Source organism: Vanellus vanellus (assembly GCF_965231255.1).
Source record: "Vanellus vanellus genome assembly, chromosome: 2".
Taxonomy (NCBI): Eukaryota; Metazoa; Chordata; class Aves; order Charadriiformes; family Charadriidae; genus Vanellus; species Vanellus vanellus.
In genome coordinates, this window is record NC_138906.1 from 46489194 (window position 1) to 46509744 (window position 20551).

The following is a 20551-nucleotide window of genomic DNA, read 5'->3' on the forward strand; positions in this document are numbered from 1 at the left end:
AGATATGGAACCGATATTGCTGTCAGTATTGATGCCCTCTTAGGGTAGTATCTGCAGTGAAGTTTATGTCCAGTAGAGAAAATGAACATTCAGTTTTCCCCTGTAGGAATTTTGAGTTATTCTGTTTGCATCTTAACATTGAAAGTCTTGGGAATGTTGACAGTCCCAAGAAAAAAATGGCATCATCACTTACTTCTTAGGTCTAAAATGTTGTTAAATGTTATGAATGGCAGACTTAACTGTCAAAGTATGTCTTTTAGTATTGATAAAATTAACTCTTTTCTTAACCATTTGCCTTGAGACGTGGAATAGTTCAAAAGCAAGATGGAAAAAAGTAATGGAAAAGCATAATAGGCATCAGAGGAAGTGTCTGAAACTGTAGGCAGATATACACCCACTACAGTGATGAGGGGAAGCATAGCGTGGCTTCAGATGTGGTATATTGTGTGAAAAATATAAGCTGTGGTCATGGAATGCTTTAAAAAGCTTGTGGCTCTTCAGCAAAAACATTGAAGATGCCCTGGGCTCTCTGAAGAAGTTAGACTGTGTGCTCCCTGTAAAATTTCATATCATTAAGCTACTGGCAGCATGCAGTTCCTGATTTTAGCACTTGCTAAGCATGACATCTTATTGCAGGCAGTGAAAATACCATGCCAAGTAGTGGCAGTAGGAATGCTGTAATCCTTCTTAAACACATTGGGGACATTCTGATTTTCTTAATGGTTATTCTCAATGGTTATTCTATAACTATTCTAGTATTCTTCAGGATTTACATTGAGCATGGCTGAATGTTGGAACTGGAAAAAAAGTTGTGCTATCCAGCTCTTTTTTTTTTTTTTTTTTTTTTTTTTCCCCCCTCTTTTTTTCTCCTGCCTGGGATTTCTACTGTTCTTCATCAGGGAAGTCCTTCTTTGACTCAGAATTTCCATCTCTTCTGAAGTTAGGTGGCCACATCACTGCAGAACTTCCTGCCATCTTATTACTTCAGCATACTAATTATTGTTTATATAACAAAGGAGTCTTCACCGTATTTTTCCGAGTTGAGGGTGTTTGTTCAGAATTAGGAAATCTGAAATCAAAAGCAGGATCGTGACCAATTTTGAACCCGAGGAAACTCAGAATGACAGTACTGCTGCCAGTTCTGTTACCAAACGTTAGACTTCTGGCTGACAGTCAACTTACAGGATGTGTATTTCTCTTTTCAAATGTCCCTACTTGCAACAAAACCCCTAAAGATCAGTTGGGCCTTTCAAAATGTAGGGCACTCTTGGGAGCTTTCACCAAATACTTGATATTAGTTGAGGCTTATCTCAGAATACAAAGAGTAATTACATATACATATATTTTAAGATAAAACCATAAAGACTAAGCCATCAAAAAATCCATATTTAGCCCCTCCAAAAGGACTAGGACATTATTAAACTCTCCTTCAGCCGAAGCTGTTATTTCTTCTTTCTGGTGGACTTTCCTAAAGTTGATTGAAAAAGATTATTATTAAGTCAAGAACTGTGTGAACATATTTCATGTCTCTTGTGTCATGAACACATTAACTCTCCTCAGTCTTTCACATTTGTTGTTTGTTGTCCAGTGAGGTGCGGAAGCTCTGGTTGAGTGTACAGAGTGATAACATCTTCCACATAAAACTGTGGTAGCTGTGCAGCTAGAGAAATTCCAGAGAAAAGATCTGTGGACACCTAAGTACTTGATTATGTATAAATGTTCTAATTGGGGATGATTCATGCAGTGTATCTTTGTTTGTATTAGCTTTAAGACCTAATAAAACCATTCTGCTGACATCAGCTTAAGTTAAAAGGGAAAGGAACATGAGATTTTTCTGAAAATAAAATTGCTTGGTTGCTCTTCCATTTTGCAGAGTTATGTCAGTTTTGGCTCAGGTAAACGGAGGACTGCCTTCTGTCTCGCTGGTTCTTACACATGCAGAGCTTGGTGTTATGTTTCTCCATTCTTACTGTGAGGACTGTAACACCTTGGTTTTAGGCTGTGGGCAGTAGGAAAGGCTCTTTAGCTGTCATAACTACTTTTGTCTACAGGTATTGCTGGTGCAAAATTCTGATCTTGATTAGTTGAAACTGGCTTAAATGTCCATACATACTTTCCAAGGTTATAAACTCAACACAAGTAAGCGTTTTCATGATGAGAAATACCACCATAGCGCACTGAATTCATTGTGTGATTGATGGGGTACTGTACTTCCATTTTAAAAAACACATGCAAAACTCATTGTGGTAATTGCTTATTTGTAGTTACAGACTTCAGAATAAGACTTCCAGGATGTTGTGCTTGTGTGCTTGCAGTATAATATGTAGGCAAGCAGGTGTTTTAAAATTTAATATGGAATACTGTATATATGTTTCTTAGTTTCAGTGGAAGTTACTGAACTTTCTCATTAGATTTTCCATAAAAGTGCTGCACTGAATAATTTCTTCCTTTGGGTGCAAAGAATATGTCGGATATGCAACTATCTTTTTCAACAGTCTACACTTGCCATCTCTAATTAGATGCTGTATGGCAGAATTGATTCTGTAATCTACATTTGCATTAAAAACTGACTCCTAGAATTGCTCAGATAGCTTGTAATGTTCACAGTTAGTTTGTATCATGTTATTTTTCTGAGTTTGCAGATGTTAAAGTTTTGTGCATCTGCAGCTGAAGACTTTTGGAGCACAGAAGCCTTTATAATTGCAGGCTTAGAAATTTTTCAACGGATTCTGCTAGTAAGGAGATTACATATTCTCAGATGGCTATAAAATGCCAGATAAAAAGTCTAGATGATGGGGCAGTAGTAGCATGAAATCGATGGGGTTTTAGACAGTCAATAACATTCCCACAAGAAGCAGTGCTCTGATCTTGTGCTCTGTTGTAATGGGAGGGTCAAATGAATTCCATGGCCATCAGTGTAATTTGCCCTAAATGTTGTTAAGATCTGGATGAAGTAACCGCATTGCTATATGTGTGCTGTTTTCTTCGGTTCTTACTTTCTTGGTAGGCTGAATTTTATTTGAATGTTCATCTTAAATAGTACTTTTGTCAAGGAAATACTAAAGTTAGGAATGTCAAAGCCAAAGATGTCTCCTTATAAATATAGCAGTAATTGTTACTGTGAAGTGCTGGAGAATTCTATAGCTCCTGGATAGAGTGAGTGATCGCTGTGAATAGCATTAGCTAATCATCTTACAGCATTACCTTGTGTCATCAAAAAAGCAGTTCATAGGGTGAAATAAAAATCAAACCAAAGCATGAACAGATAGTTAAGATTATGTATTAACAGTACATAACTTATAACTGAAAACTTTACAGGCTTTATTTTCCAAGCTGCCTAGTTAAGCTTTCCAAATTAATGTTGCTACTAAAAAAAAATTATGCCTCTGCTCAGTTATTTTGCTTTTGCTGCTTGTGCTCTGTTCTATGCTGAAATGGAAATATACTTTGAAAATGAGAACCATGTCTTTATTAACTTATCTTCAGTTGCCTACTGAACCAACTATAATATAGGTATCTCCAGTAATGCAGAAAACTAATGGTACCGCATGTAGAGCGCTTTTGTGATGGTTAGAGTGTTCCCCAAAAGGTTCCAACTACAATATCATGCTAATTTGATGGTTGTGACTTTGAATTCTGAAATGTACAAAGATTGTTTGAGTCCTTTAAAGCTTAGCATGGAGGAGGAGACAGTTCAAACTACAGACCTGACAGAAAGAGGCAAGGAGAACAACAGAGCATCACTTTTTCTCTGAGAACATCAGCTAAAATAAGAAAAGTCAACGCTTACTGGTGTTAGTCAGTCAGGTCTTTAAGAGCTCTTCCCTGCTGAATGTGTAGCAGGTGTGGTTATCTTCTTCACAACATGGACTGAGAACTTGAATATTCGTCTCAGTCTTTCAAGCTAAGTTCTTAATTAGGCATGTGCTTCACATAATTTTGTTCTTCATTCTTCTCAGGTCTGTCTCAAATTGATTTCCCTCAAAGGGATGAGGGAAGGTGAGAGGGAATCTTGGAACATAGGTGAACAGTTCCTATACCTCAAGATTAGATGGATGTGAGGGTTGGGGGCAGAGAAGAGGGATCCTTTCAGTCTGGTCCTGTCACATGGTACTGCATCCTATTAAGTCCCTGTAACCAGCAGTGTACTCCAGTTCCTCTGTCTCCTTGGCTAATGTCTAGCCAGTCAGAAAGAGGGTTAGATAAAAACCCTAAATACCACCTATTCTTGCTGCTGCTGGGGATGGAAGAACTGGGGAAGGCAGTGACATCCAAGCCTGAAATGCAACCCCTACCCATCACTGGCTGTTCTTTTCTCCAATCTGATTCCTCCCTCAGTTGCAGCCCCTAAATCTCCAGGATGCAGGCACAGGCAAAGGTGGCACTTCTGATATTTCCCCGGGCTGTTTTACACTCGTATGGAACCTATAGATGTAGCTACCGTAACAGTTCTGCTGTAGAAATAAAATACCACTGTGCTGTGTTTCAAACACAGTTTGAAAAGTACCAAGATAATAAGAAGGTTGTGTGACTATGGTTTGTGATACTCACTGTTTGTTAGCGGTGCTCTTCATTCTGGCCAAAAGGGAAACAGTTTTCCAAAGTTCAGGCTCGTCCCTAAAGGAGTAGAGTGCTGTGAAGTGGGTAAGCGGTACCAGAGCATAATACTGGCATCATGTGATTGCTAGACCATCCGGTTGTCTGATGCACTGCCCATTGCTGCCACCTTGTCAATGTCTGAAGCTGGCTTTGATACACAACATTAATTATCAGGCTTCTCCTTATGTATGCATATGTTTATATTTACATTTCAACTTACTTTTGTTTGCAGGTTACCTAGTGGGAAGTGAAGTGAGCACTGTGGGGTTTTTTTTGGTTTTGTTTGTTTTTGGTTTTTTTTAAGTCAAAGTGCGATGCTGTAGTTAAACCTGAAAAAAGTATTTAGAAGCCTATGTGGTCAGAAGGTTATTTCTTGTTCTCACCTATAGGTTTCTTCACAGTGAAAAATTAATGTACCTGTAGTATTGCTAATAATTTCTGCTATGAATGCTAGTAATTTCTGCCCAGCTGTCTCTGCATGTTTTCGTTTCTGGCCAAAGGATCAATCACTCTTTGAAAGAAGGGTTTGATAGATTTGTATTTATCCAAAAGTATATTAGGAGGGAAGATTAAATTCTTACCTCTTCAGTGGTGGTAGAATGCTGTTACATTGCATTTCAATTTTGGGTGGTAATTCATTCTTGTTAAAGACTTAATGGGATGCTGCCAAAGCACAAGACAGTTGTTCGCATCCTTCTGAAGTCAGTTATGAAGCTTTACTAGTTCTAAACATGGGGAGAATGTCAATATGTATTCTTCTTGCCTATTTCATCTGTTTAACTAATCTTTTCATGCTCTAAAAGTAAACATTAGTCATACTTTTGTAGCCTCTGTGAATTTGAGTCATGATATAAAAATTTGAAAGTAATCCATGTTAGTAAATATCTTTCTTGTTTCCGTTTTAAAGTTCTAGGATAATAACATTGACTGGGTTTTCAGTGCATTTTATGTCCGGTCCATAGCTGGCTGGATTGTATGCGTCCTGTGCAACATGGAACTCCTGCTTTGTCTTGTACTGTACTGCAGGCACTTGGCACTAAACAAATTAACAATAGACCTTGCTATACTAAGATAAGAGGCTAATTTTACAGGTACAGCATTTCATAAATAACATTATAGTTGACAGTTCAGAACTAGAGAATTAATTTATATTTAGAAATCTAGTCAAATGGGAATAGTTGCAGGCTTATTAGAAACAAATGTCACATTGCTCTTTGATACAAGAATTCTAGGTCATAATGACTGATGTTTGTGTGAATTTTCTTATATAAACATGACTAATTACTTTTGAAAGTCCACAGTTTTATCAGTTAATGTATCCTATATAACTGCTTATTTAACATGTAAGGCTGTTCTTGAAAATACTGCATTCTGTTTTTTTTATTATTTTTTAATGTCACTTGACTGATGCTGTGATAGTTCAGTCAGTGGAAACGTGCAAGTTTGCTGACATCTGGACTTGAATTTCAGTTCTTTTTGTTCTTTCACTGTGTAGATGAAGAAATCTGCTTGTGACCTCTATGTGGTTGTACTTCAGATATTAGACTGGTTGTACTGATTAAACAAGTAGCAACTTGATGGATCTTAGTCTTGAATGACATTAGCTTTATTCTGTTGAAATGAATTAGTTCAAAGTAAACCTGTGATATTTTGAGAATCCTAGATATACAAAAGAATTTGATGTAGTTTTAAAATATGTTAGAAGTGATGCGTGTTACTGATATAAGTGGATACTTTCATAAAATAGACAAAATGAAAAATACACATAAGCTTTTCTGGTCTTGAATACTAACTGTCTTTGGAAGTCTCTTGTGGTGGTTTGCTCATCTAACCTGTTGTCTGTTAGTGTTCCATTTAGTCATTGGAACTTCCGCTTAGCTAAGGAATATAATCTTTAACACTTCTTTAACTAATGAATTTCACATTGTTGTCTAAATTCCAATTAGAATTTCTGTTTGTACCAGGGTTGGTTTGTGGATGTTGCTTGTTTCAGAAGTGGTGTTCACCCAGGCTTTTCTAAGCCTAAACTTTCTTCACAAAACTTTACATCGTCAATACCTGTAGCCTTGTTAGTTTGGCTTTTGAATGATCATGAAAGAGTTGCAGTTTGGGGTCACATGCACTGCAGTTCTCACGGCAGTCTGATACCTAATTTGAAGAATTAATGGGCTTTGTAATAGTTGAAAGGTTTTGCTGTCTGAAGTTTGAGAAGTTAGAAAAATTATGTGCCAGAAAAGTGGAAGATCAATGCCTTGATGACAATCCACTGATGTTTTTAAATGGTGTATGGGCAATATGGAACTGAAGGTATGCATGGGAGGGGCTTTTGTTCCACAAGGAATCTTCTGCAGCAGAGAATGTACAAACTTTGAAGATGAAACTTCATCTACATAGACTCTTACTGATTGAAAGAAGGGAATATGTCAAGGGCATTAATTTATTAGTGTGAACAAACAGACTGTTTCCTTTTGTTGCATATTACTACATTACATTGCCTCTCAGTGTTACATGAAATAGAGCAGCAGCAGATGTACTGGGTAGCTGTCCTGTCTCAGAATGGGACTCTTGCATTGATTCTTCCATGATCTTAATTCTGTTTAAGTGGTATTCTGGATGTGGTAAATACTTGGTTTAAAAGGGAATGCAGACAAAACACAGGAGTGTTTGTCAGAGTGATAGAAAGCTTTCTAATGTTTACAAAAAAACCCTCCAAAACTGTAACATTTCATCTGTATATATGCACTGGCTGTAGAAATGAAGAACATATAGTGATTAGTAACTGAGAGTTTAGTAATTTACTTTAAAACTCTATAGATTTAGAGAGGACTGTTGTATACTAAATGAGATGCAAAAGTTTAATTACTTTCTAGGTCTTAGAAAACAGATGACTTAAGATATGCCTAAAACTTAAGTTCTTGATTTTTGTCTTCCACCCCCCCCACCCCCCCCCTTTTTCTCTGTTTCTTTCTAGGTTTAACTATAGATCAACACATCATCTTGCATCCCATGGGTTTTATGAATTTTTAAATTGGTTTGATGAAAGAGCATGGTATCCACTGGGAAGAATAGTAGGTGGAACTGTAAGTATTGTAATCATAACTTAAAGATGACTTTGCAGCAAGTTTTTTTTTTTTTAACTTTCAATACAATTTGACATTGATAAAAGGAGAATCTTCATGAAATATGCTTTTAATTGTCAAATTGCTGCAGAGGGAATAACAAGATGTTTTAATTTTTAGCTTCAGGAGACAGTAAGTCAACATGCTTTAGTCTTTATCCAACAGCATACTGTGAACAAGAAATACAGAACTGAGTTTTACTTCCTTATGTATGAACTTCTAATAAGGATATTATGATAAGGATATGTAATTCTGGTACATGAAATGAAAAAAGTAAAAACAAAAACAAACAAAAAAAAAACCAAAACAATTTTTTTTAAAAATAGCTACCTAAATCTCTTAAGGCATAAGTTTTAATCCAGTGGTATATGTTAAGTAGACTTCATGTGTGTATGGAAAATGTTAGGATTTCACTGGGAAAAAACCTCTTGAAATTAAATCAGTGGGGCACCTGTATCAGGAGTAGGTAAGATTGGTATCAACGCAAGCTATAAGACAGGAAAGGTGTACAAAACAATATCACCAAATCAGAATACAAATATTGTTCACTAGTAGAATAGCTTTAGTAACACGAAGTAACACAGCCACGTGAAACTGCATTAAAACTTTTTAATTATAGTACATGCCATTTAAATGCATTTATGAAGTTTTTTGTAACATTAGATCATCATTTGTTTTAGTATCTTAGAGGTACTTGCAACTCTTTTTATGTAACATATGTGTGCAATTTTTCCATACCTGTCTTATGCAAAGTAAAAACCTTTAGGAAATAGAATTGCATACATTATTTTACAAGTCACATGGTATATTATGTTTTAGTAGTTTATCTTGAAAACGGGCTCTCAAGGATATATGCAGGGGAACATTCTGTCGTCTGTTAATTAAATTTTGTACAACGCCCTTCTTAGCTTTTGAAAGAAACTAACGCAGGTGAAGTACATATTAACTTTTCTAGTACATATTGATTTTTCTAATGTTGATAAATGTGGAAGGGTAGAATTCCTATTACGAATATTTTAAAGTTCTCCAATATTCTATGATGGGTTCAATAGTTTTATGTGAGTCTGTTACCTTTCATGGAGGACATCTTAATTCAATTTTATAGGACTTTATTTAAATCCTTCATATCCAAAGATATCTACAGATGTCTTGCAATTATATAATACTCAAATGACTGTCCGTCAGCTTTTCAGCTTAAAAATAATAATCTTATTGATGCATATTTTCTTTCTCCATGGGTAACAAGAAATGAAAAAGTGGCATGGTATATTTTGGAGGAACATGGATAGGGCTGGGGAATGTTGTTGGGTTTCTTCTTGTTGTCTTAAGGTTTTGGGGTCTTTTTTTTTTTTTTTTTCTTAAAGCTGTTAGCTGACTTGAAATTCTCTTGCAAACTTCAGCTTCTGCTTCTATACCTTAATGATAAATTCTTCTCATTATATGATAAATGTCAGGCAAGATAGGATACTATCTTTATGCTGCTTATTCATTTACAAAATGGATTATACGTAATTGTTAGCATTTGGATAAAATTTAAAGACTGTCTGGTATTCAGCAGTGTTGTCAAAACATGATTAAAGTAGTATTAAAATAATTTCATTAGCTTTACCTGCTCACTGCTTGTATCAGCTTAAGAAATGACTGTTTCATTGCAAATTATATGCAAATAAACCAATCATGATTGTTTTCTGCAATAACCTAGGGGTTTGGTTTTTGTGTTTTGTTTTTTTTTTTTCCTCTCCTTTTAGGTATATCCAGGACTAATGGTGACAGCAGGCCTTATACATTGGATTTTAAATATGCTTAATGTGACAGTCCATATAAGAGATGTATGTGTGTTCCTAGCACCAGTTTTTAGCGGCCTTACAGCTATTTCTACTTTCCTGCTCACCAGAGAACTGTGGAACCAGGGAGCAGGGCTTTTAGCTGCCTGTTTTATTGCCATAGTTCCAGGTTACATATCCCGATCAGTAGCAGGATCATTTGACAATGAAGGCATAGCTATTTTTGCACTGCAGTTCACATACTATTTATGGGTAAGTAATTGCTGGGTCTTTTGCTTTGGAAAGGGTTTTTGGTTCCTCCTTCCAACCAAATGACTGATTTTTCTTAGAATACATTGAATTCTCATTTTCCTCCCTCTCATCCCTCTTCCCCTTGGCTCTTGATCAGACAAGTACTGAGAAGTCACATGATCTGAACCACTCCATAATCATCCTCTTTAGTTTGCTATGTAAAAGTAGTGTTCAACTGAAGTATGTGTGTCCTGGAGTAGTAGTAATAATAACAATAAGTCTATAAATTTAAAGCAAAGAGAAGGGTTGTTTCTGGTTTTCAGTTTGCAGGTATTAGTATTATGTGAGCATCAAACTTCAGCGTCCTTATTTAGCTGGTTAAAAGCAGTAGACTGAATATAAAGTGCTTTGAATTGCCTTCTGGAGAAGCTTTTGACTGTATGGAGGGTCTGGGCTTTGGCTTAAGCATCCAAATTACCCAAAGCTGTCCAGAGCAAGATATTAATATTGTTTGCATGCTTTAAAAAAATAGTCTGTCTTTTAATTAGCCTATTTGCTAGCGCAGCTTGTTTGTCACTCCTTAATCTGTGTGTAGAATTGCATCTGTAATACAGTTTTGTATGAAGGAGTTTAGGCAACCTGGAGTTTTTCTGGACTGTTGCATCTATTTTGGAAATACCACAAATAGCATAACTATATTATTAATTCAGCATAGACGCTGCATGGTACTGTCCCTTGGATGTTCCTTGAATGCGCATAATTTTCCTTTTGAGCGTCTCCATGTAGGTATATGGTCATTACAACTTTTCCCATGATTTTGTCACACACAAATTATTTAGCTTTAGAATATTTCAAACTTGGGATATTGTTGGTAGGAGTATAATGGAAGGGAATTCGAGTTTTTCATGACTGAGTGACAATTGTTACTTAAATGCAGGGTTTTTTTAATCTGGGCTTAGAATAAACTGCAGCTGTAAAGGCACTGTGTTTGATAACAATGATAGAATCCAGCTATGTTGTTACTTTATAACAACTGAGACATGATAGCAGTTATCTGTTCTCATGGAACTCATGTTTAACTAAACTGCATAATGCAATAATGTTTGCATGAACTCTTGTAGAATTATGTGTGAATCAAATATATTTTATAGATTACTTTCTAGCTTTATTTAATGTTGGGTTTTCATTCCTGTTTTCCCACACCACAATTGCCACCATCAGTTTTGAGCAAAATCATAGTGCTGGGCCAGTTTACGGATCCTGCTAAACCTTTACTAGTGTCTGGGTGCTCGTTAACCTTGAGTGAGTTTTTCAAAATTACATAATAGCTCTTTTATCTATAATTGCAGAGTTGGGTCTGATGCCAGCCAAAGTAAGTCATGGATAGTCTACGCTTAGCTTTAGACTTGGTCTAATGTCTCACAGAAAGTAACCCAGAGGTGTTGCAACTACTTTTCTACCTCAGATCATGAAGCAAAGAGTTGCTTTGCACCCTGTTTGTGTGTGAATGAATTGCACTTGTGGTTTGTTTTTATGGGCATCAGTTCAGAAGCATACAAATATAACTTGATATGTGCTGAAGAAGTTCTCTTGACAGTTGTTTTGGAATTAAATTTTGGAATATTGTCCAGTATTTGTTTGTCATTCATAAATACTTGGTTATTTTTAAAGGTGAAGTCTGTGAAAACTGGGTCGGTCTTTTGGACAATCTGCTGCTGTCTATCCTACTTTTACATGGTAAGCCTTTTAGATATATATACTAGCTAAACTATTTGAGCAGGTCTTACATAATCTGTATGTTGATGAAGGAGACCTTAATATTTGTTGGAACCCTAATAAAAAAATTGTTGCTTCATATCACTATTAAAACCTTAAATATATGAGTAAAAAGGCATAATAAATATTTTGAAATTCAAAGTATGTAAGTAAACACAATGAAAACAATGTTTTGCAAAACTCTCAAGTAGAATAACTACTTAGAAATTTATCCTATGCTGTGAATAGGTACTCTGATTCAGTGGGATTTTTGTTTTGCTGCAGGTGATCTAAGGTGGAATTTTGACATTCATTCTGTTTGTCATTATTACTAAAATGCAATAATACTATTTAAAAATTATGGACAAAGTTACACTCATATAACTTTGAAAACTATTTCTTTGGGTATAATTATGCCATTAAGTCAAATCACAAGAACTGCTGAAGGAATTCAGTGTCAGATTAAATGATCATAAAGTCCCTTTTCATTCTTGATCTGTGAAAATAGAGGCTATTGCAGAGATGTTCCTAAGGGCTAACACGGCAAAAACAGTAGTAAAATTGGGGAGATAAAATTAATAGTAAAATGGAGGGAATTGGTTTCCCCCCTCCTTCATCTTCTGAAAACTTCGACTTGAAGAATTTTCCTCTGTGAATCAGTCAGAGGTCTTTTTTTCACCTAACTGATAAACTTGTGGCTTTATGAAAAATAAATTAACCTCAAACTAGCCTGTAGTGGGACAGTCAGGCTAATTGCTTGGCGTTGCTTAAGGTTAAGATTGAGATCTGATATATTGCTTTTCTACAGTCGGTTAACTAGTCTTGCAAGAAAAAAGTACTTATGAACTATTTTGCATGCCTTAATTTAAAGTACAAGGTTAATTCAGAGGTTATCTGGATGATGCCTAGATTTCCTCTGGCTTTGATGTTCATTGGGTTTTTTGGAGATTTTTGCTGTTAATGTAGCAAATAATAGCCCTGTATACATCGCTAGAGAGGATAGCTGTCTCCTGTTAAGAGTACATTTATTTCCTCCCCTACTTCTCCTCCTTTTTGCCAAGTCATTAAATAAACAGCCACTTCTTTGTACACAGCACTGCTGTTTATATAGCATTACAGTGAAGAGATCCTGTAGGTTTGGAACAGACTTACGTGCAGTACAAAATGAGGCAAATAAGTTTTTGAATTGTTATATTTGTATACCATAGTCTTCGTTACATAGTGCCAAGTTATTGGCATGATCCTCTAAAAGTGCTCTTCATAAATATGCAGATAACAAATACAACACTCTTATATCACCTCTGTCCCTGGGAAAGTAATGGAGCGACTCATTCTGGATGACATCTCCAAACACGTTGAGGAACAGGAAGTTATTGGAAGTGCTCAACATGGATTTACCAAGGGTAAATCATGCTTGACCAATCTGATAGCTTTCTATGATGTTATAACTGGTTGGCTTGATGAGGGGAGAGTCGTAGATGTCATCTACCTTGACTTTAGCAAGGCTTTTGACACTGTCTCCCATAACATCCTCATTAGGAAGCTGAGGAAGTATGGGCTAGATGAGGCGACAGCGAGGTGGATTGAGAGTTGGTTGCGGGACAGAACTCAGAGGGTTGTGATCAGCGGCACAGAGTCTAGTTGGAGGCCTGTAACCAGTGGTGTCAATACTTGGTCCAATTTTGTTTAATATATTCATTCATGACCTGGATGAGGGGACAGAATGTATCCTCAGCAAGTTTGCTGATGATACCAAACTGGGTGGGGTGGCTGACACCCCAGAGGGCCGTGCTGCCGTCCAGCGTGACCTGGACAGGCTGGAGAGCTGGGCAGAGAAGAACCTAATGAGGTTCAACAAAAGCAAGTGCAGGGTCCTGCACCTGGGGAGGAAGAATGCTAGGCACCAGTATAGGTTAGGGGTGGACCTGCTGGGAAGTAGTTCTGAGGAGAAGGATCTGGGGGTCCTGGTAGACAGTAAATTATCCATGAGCAAGTAATGTGCCCTTGTTGCCAAAAGGGCCAAGGGCTGCATAGGGAAGAGTGGGTCGAGGGAGGTCATTCTCCCCCTCTACTCTGCACTGGTGAGGCCACAACTGGAATACTGTGTCCAGTTTGGGGCTCCCCAGTTCAAGAGGGACTGGGAACTGCTGGAGCGAGTCCAGCAAAGGGCAACTAAGATGATTAAGGGATTGGAGCATCTGCCTTATAAGGAAAGGCTGAGAGAGCTGGGACTCTTTAGCCTGGAGAAGAGAAGGCTGAGGGGAGACTTAATTAAGGCTTACACGTATCTAAAGGGTGGGTTGAAGGAGGATGGAGCCAGGCTTTTTTCCATGGTTCCCAGTGACAGGACGAGGGGCAATGGGCACAGGTTAGAACACAGGAAGTTCCGTTCAAATACACGGAAACACTTCTTTACGGTGAGGGTGACAGAGCACTGGAACAGGCTGCCCAGGGAGGTTGTGGAGTCCCCTTCTCTGGAGATTTTCAAGACGCGCCTGGATGCAGTCCTGAGTAATGTGCTCTGGGCAATCCTGCTTTAGCAGGGGAGTTGGACTGGATGATCTCTAGAGGTCCCTTCCAACTCTGAAAACTCTGTGATTCCATGATAATTTTACTGCTGAAAAATCACACAGTAACAAGTTCATGCTATCTTAGGCTGAGCAGTGTCTTGATCTATGGTACTGAACAAGAGGGAGGGGATGTGGTCTGGAGCATGCATGGTGACAGAACTTATGGAATCGATGTCATCATCGTGACATTCAATCGTTGAATGTAAATTAATGGTTTTTTCTCTTGTTTTCCTTTCAAGTCCTGTCAGCTACTGAAAGGTTAAGATTTGTCCATAGCTGAGCCTCAGTGATTGGATGATAGAATATTATTGCTTACAGAGTGTACTTACTTCATCCCTAGTGGTGGCTTTCCATATATTGTATTTCCCTTTGGGAAGGAGTTTCATTAAGATGCCCTTCTAGACATTTTGCTTAGGTAAATTTTTAGGACAAAACATAATTGTAATGTTTGTTATGTGGTATTCATTTGCCTTTATCTGATGGAATTAGTTATGTTTTCAGTGAAAATTAATTCAAATCATGATTTTGAGGTAATAAGAATCAGTCCTTGCATGGGGAGTTTGGGAAACAGCTCCTTGAAAGAGGAACGGATGTTGCATGGACTGACAGAAATCTTTCTTGATAACTAAATCTGCTTAAAATATATACCTAACTCAATGTGGTAATTTGACTCACAGCATTGCATTGCATTCCATAAGGAGAAGGTTTTTTTTTCCTTGCATTTATATTTTTAGCATTTATTTGACTTCAGCAACTTCTGCTTCAGATAGCTTTTTATGACAAGGAGGTAAAATAAAACAAATCTTTACATTGAAGCAATCCTTGTAGGAGTAACAGCATGTTTCCACTCTTTATACTAATCTACAAGGATGCCGCAGTTCTGTTTGAAAAGTTTCAAAGTGCATCTTCAGTTCAGTACAGTCTCCAGCGCTTAGATTTGATGAAATATTTTGATAATTGGAGATGCAGGTCTGTGGTCCGTACAAATTGTCTGCTACCTGCTTCATCCAAACCTTTCCCTAATTATGACAGTGTCCTAATTCCACATTTGTCCTTATTCTATTCTGTATTACCTATCTTCATATAATATTTTCTCCTATTAAATAAATTTGCCTGTGTAAACCATGATGCTTCATGCTACTAACTTTGCAATAGGATCTTGATAATCTGAAACGAGTTTCTAGAAAACTTCTAGATTTCTATTCTACTTGTTTCACATTGTTTGAATCGGTTACCCCAAATTTTGAAACGCTGGATTTTGTAGTATTAGTATCAAAACCCAGCAGTGCTTGGCCTCGTCCTTGTTTTAGAATCTGTTCTATAGAACATAGTCATTTGGGTTTCTTTTTGGATTCTAGGGCTTTAAAAATAGTTACATGAATCTAAGCCCTAAAGTACAATTAAAGTGAAAACCACATTAGCTACTGCATTCTAAAAATGAAGATCTAGGGTAGGCATGGTACATATGGGAGAAGTCTAGACTGTAATTTGACAAGAGGACATGTGTTAAAATACAGATTGTCTAGTCAACATTAGCCCTTCTAAATATGTTAGAAATTTAGATAACACACGGTAATGATAGCTCATTAAATCTTTATCTAAACCAGCACTCAGTGATATATTGATAACATTGTAGCATTTCAGTTCTGAGTACATCATACCGGTGCTTCTCAAGTGCTGCTGTTACTCCAGGTTTGCAGTATCCGTGATATTGTTGTACACCATTCCACAGTGCTCAGCCCCACTTCCCTGTGCATCCACCACCTTCCTTTTGTTTCTTTCCTTATGCTGCAACCTGCGTTGGCTGCTCTGCTCCAGGAGTTCTGCTCCTGGAGGTGCACATTGCTACCTTTCTTCTCTCTGGCTGGACATACTGTTCCCTGTCCCCAGCAACAAGTGCAGAGCATGGTGCTAAATTTGTACATGAAAGGAAAATTTTGGATCCTACCTGGGAGTTTTACGGCTGCCTTGTGCTGTAGCCTTCACCATAGGGAAAAGCCCTCGGCATCCCATTTTTGTTTGCCAGTGTTGACCATATTAGCTCAGGAGGAGGAGGAGATACAGGAAGGACAGCCGTGAAAATTCCCCAGCCCATTTCAAAAGTCTTTACTACTTTGATATGTGGGGATTTTGTTGGGTTTTTCTTTTTTGATAATAAATATTTAAAAAGATCCTGGTGCTATTACTGGTAGCTCTGACTGCTTGTCTAGATGGAGTTTGTGTTTTCTTGTTAGACCATCAGAATGTATAAATCCAATATTGGCTATCCTGAGAATTTGCAGATATTTTCAGATCTAATTTCCTATTCCATTTCTCCTAGGTCTCTGCATGGGGTGGATATGTTTTCATCATCAACCTTATTCCATTGCATGTGTTTGTTCTGTTGCTGATGCAAAGATACAGCAGGAGAGTCTACATCGGTAAGTTTTGTTCAGTGAACAGTCATTCTCAAATGCTTAATCATGAGATAGGAAATTAATTATATGGATATGTTTTGTATCAAGTGGGAATTAAGTAATTGCACATCAGGTTGCATTTTATTAGTTTATAAACTAATAAACTGACTGATTATAGTCAGTTATTCTCTACAACATGGAAATAAGGAGTTAAAACATACTCATACTTCCAAAATTTCATATATGTAGCTGCTAATTAATTTTCTTTTCTTTTGCACTAAAAAAAAAAGGATGGTTTGATATTTGTAGAATCCTTTTAACAGATTATTACAGACACACACATAATATATGTAAAATGTTCCATACTTTTTTCTTTTCCTAGTACGTTAAACAATTGCTATTTTAAAGTTGTGCAGCAGAAATTATGCAAACTTATAGTATATTGTGACATATGAGAAAAGACATAGGGAATTTTAAGCAGTCATGTATGTTTTATATAACCTAGACTGAAAAGCAGTGTAAGAGTCTGTCCACTCCACGTGAATCCCTGAGATTTTATTGGGTTAATAGGTCAGCCTTCCTTCCACTTTCAGAAAGGTGTGAATAGTGATGTTAGGAGGCTAACTTTTTAATTAATTTGCCTGACATTTAAATACTCTGTAAACTGTTGTTACAGACTTCACCAGTTAAATCAGTTGGCCATGGTATAGGTATGTGAATGAAATAAATAATAAGCAATTTGAGGACTCAAAGGTTTATAAGTTAGCTAGAACATTTGTGACTGTGTAATGTGAAATCTTTACAATACCTAGTTTGAGAACATAGTATGAGTTGAAGTGTAGTATCACAGGATGTTTCATATTTGTAAATATATTTTTGTTACCCATTTTAATACTGCTTTATCTTTGTATTTTTAATTATTTTATTGCCTTTTTTAGTGCCTGCTAGAGAAATTACTATGTTTACATATATATTTGAACCATTATACACTAGAATAATTACTCAATTTACTCAAGTTCAGTTTTGTATTTTTCTTACAAAAACCTATAAATACTGGTTTCATGCTTCTTTGTTAATCTATTTATGTAATTCAGAAATGGAAATTCTTTAAAAAAAGGAAAAAAAAACTAACCCATTTTTAATGTTAGTGTTGCTTAAGTTGTTCGTTAACTGCTTCTTCATAACTTAAGGGGAAAGTAATTTATCTTGTTTTCCTTTTAAAATTATTTTATTGAATATTTTCATTTTCCAATTTCTGTGAGTTAGGCGAGAGAAAATTAAATCTACTAATTATAAAATCCTGAAGCGATGTAGTAACCAGAAACAATAAAGAATAAGTACTCTCGCTTTTTCAGCTTTCAATGAACTAGTCTTTGAACTAGTCTGGGGAAAATAGTACCGCAGGTTCATATGAATTAAAGGTTTTGGCAGACGTTTGTTTTGCAAATAGCTACCGTGTGTTGAGATGTTATTGCCCTTCAGCTGTACTTCAGCAGAGTTGTCAGAATGAAAATGTAATTGCTGCTCTGCTGTTTCATTGCTACTGCTGGCTTAATTTAAGCTTTCGTGGGAAGCCTTACACACAGAGAAGGCTGTACGTCTCATATTAGCATGTGATTTCTAGGTTTGTTTAACAGGATGTTTTTGTAAAACAGGTAAGAATGTTTAAGCACTTCTGAGAGGAAATTCAAGTGTTCTTCACTTCCAAACTATTCAGATAGGGAGAAGAGTTTACAAAAGCTCATTGAAATAGGGAGAATAAAGATATTTCTGGAGTTTCTGTGATACGCAATTGCTACTGTGCCTATGGAAGTCTCGTAATTCTCAAAAAACTACCAATGTGCAGCTAAAACTTTTGTAAACTATCGTCAGCTGACAGTAGCTAGTAAAATCTGCAAACATTTTACTATTACTGAGAATTTTGGGGGTTTTAATCTCTAGATAAATTGCTTAATTTTATTTAAAACTAGCACAAGCCTAACTTTTTCTAACTGATCAATGTTTAATCTAACATAATAATGTAAATGTACAGGACAGTATCTGGCAGCACCAAGTTTTTAAAAATAGTGATGGCTTCCTAGTATATGTTTTTCACATGGGTGTTCATACACCAAAGAAAAGGTTAATGGGATATGATCTGATATGCCTGGCAGTGCTTATTAAATGATTCTGAATTACAAAAATTTCCCAGAATGTGAACCTTTTGCCAATTTTAAAATATTTTGCAACTTGCGTGCAGATGAATTTATCAGCAAGATAACTTCTGACACACTTGGCATCAATGGTGATCATGCTACCTACATTTGAAAGCTTAAGCTGTGGGGTTTTTGTTTGTTTTGTTTTGGTTTTTTTTTTTTTTTTTTGTCTTGGCAGTGTGTTTCATTCAGATCTTACTAGCTTAATAATTAAGAAGTGCTTACGATTCCTGTGTATTAGCATTAGCACCACCTGTATAGGTAAAAAACCTCTTTATTCAGATACAGGAAGCATTGATATTATGTTCTATTGTTGTACTTGTAGTTTCTCTTGCAGTTTATCATATGTTTAGAAAGTAAAGGGGTTTACATTTGGAAAGGTACAAGTATAGATTTAATTCGCGCTTTGCACAATTTAGAGACTTGGTAATTTTCACTTCAATCTGGTAAAATTTTTTTGTGGACAATTTTTAAGTTCTGTATACTTTTCAAAATGTTTACTAACAAAATCACTTGAGGATCTTCCAGAATTTAAAACTTAATTTCAAAAATTCCTTGTTTTAGGTATTGGGTTTTATAATTTAAATAGTGAGTGGGCATATATTTATATCAACTGCTTCAGTATTCTAAAACTTCAGATGATTAGTGATTATTTCTGGCAATTATAATCCATTAATTGAAAGTATGTAGTCAAGTATTTGGTTGTACTCTCTGGAAAAGGTTTTCAGTAGGTTCTTCCTGTGTTTGGGCAGGATTGTTTGTAAAATGAGTTTATCCATAGTAGGTCAGAATGTTTGCTGTTGTTAACCTAGTCAGAGTTATAACCATGAGAATAGATTGCAGGGATCAAAATTATCTTTTTGTTTTTGCAAAGACTGTGCAAACAGTAGAATGTAAAGGAACGTGGAAAGCTTGTGATGATGTATCACCTTGATACAGCCAAGTTCCTAGAAATACTGCATTGCTGAGTAAATGACCTTTTTATTTATTTATCAGACAGACAGACATGATAGCTGTTTGAAAGAAGTGGGAAGTAAGGGATGGGGGTGGGAGGGGATGGCCATAGAAAGTGTAACAGTTGCAGGCCTAGGTTTAAAAATGATGATTTACAATGGTCTAACAAATGTGAAATGTAGTGATTTATGCCAATCATTGAACTTCCACAGGATGGCAGTGTTGTAACACTTTCATGGTACAGTAAATGATTTATATTGAAGTGAATTCTTCAAAAATTGAGCTTCCTACAGCAAAAATGTGTTTTCGGTGACAAAAGAGGGAATAGATCAGTAGCTGGGCAAAGTAGTGCAATACAGATGCTTGAAGAAATACACCAGAGAAGGCAGGATGTGGTTGGAAGTACCAACAGTCAATTCTGTGACTTTTGGAAAGCATACCGTACTCTGGGAGTGTAATTCCCCAGTGAGACCACACAGGTGCTATGGAAACAATACCACTGGTAAATGATGTGCTCCCCAAGCCTGTTCTCATGGAGGTTAGTAAAGGATTGTATGAGAACAGGGATCTTGTCATAAGGTGGATGCTGTAACAAATACAGTGGTTTATGATTTGTAGTAGTGTTTAGAAATCTGGGAGGTGGATCTTTGCTGTTTGCCACTGAAGGCACGAAACTTTGTTTGGACTTTAAGTTGGCTGGTTGCTTTGAACGTGATCAGACTCATGGCTGTTCAAAGTTGGTATTTCTCTCTTCCCCTCTCTTCTCTTCTTGACTCTGGAATACTGAAGACCAAAATCCTGTCAAAAAAAAGTATATGAATCTTAGTGCATACATAATAATAATCTGTATTATTAATACTAATATTAATATTAATGATGTTCTCTGCTTCTACTTTCTGGGGAAGCTATGGGTCTTCATGGTTGATAAAGATCCATTAATATATGTGC

The 20551-nt window shown here is 36.5% G+C and overlaps 1 protein-coding gene across 1 annotated transcript in view; it reads left to right on the forward strand.

Annotated features, from left to right (window-relative positions):
- STT3B (STT3 oligosaccharyltransferase complex catalytic subunit B) overlaps positions 1–20551 on the forward strand; it is a 53991-nt gene that overhangs the window by 14248 nt on the left and 19192 nt on the right. Inside the window, exons 2-5 of the mRNA XM_082479181.1 lie at positions 7571–7679; positions 9467–9754; positions 11405–11470; positions 16379–16478. Coding sequence (XP_082335307.1) covers positions 7571–7679; positions 9467–9754; positions 11405–11470; positions 16379–16478 — 563 coding nt within the window. The remainder of the gene's footprint in view (positions 1–7570; positions 7680–9466; positions 9755–11404; positions 11471–16378; positions 16479–20551) is intronic.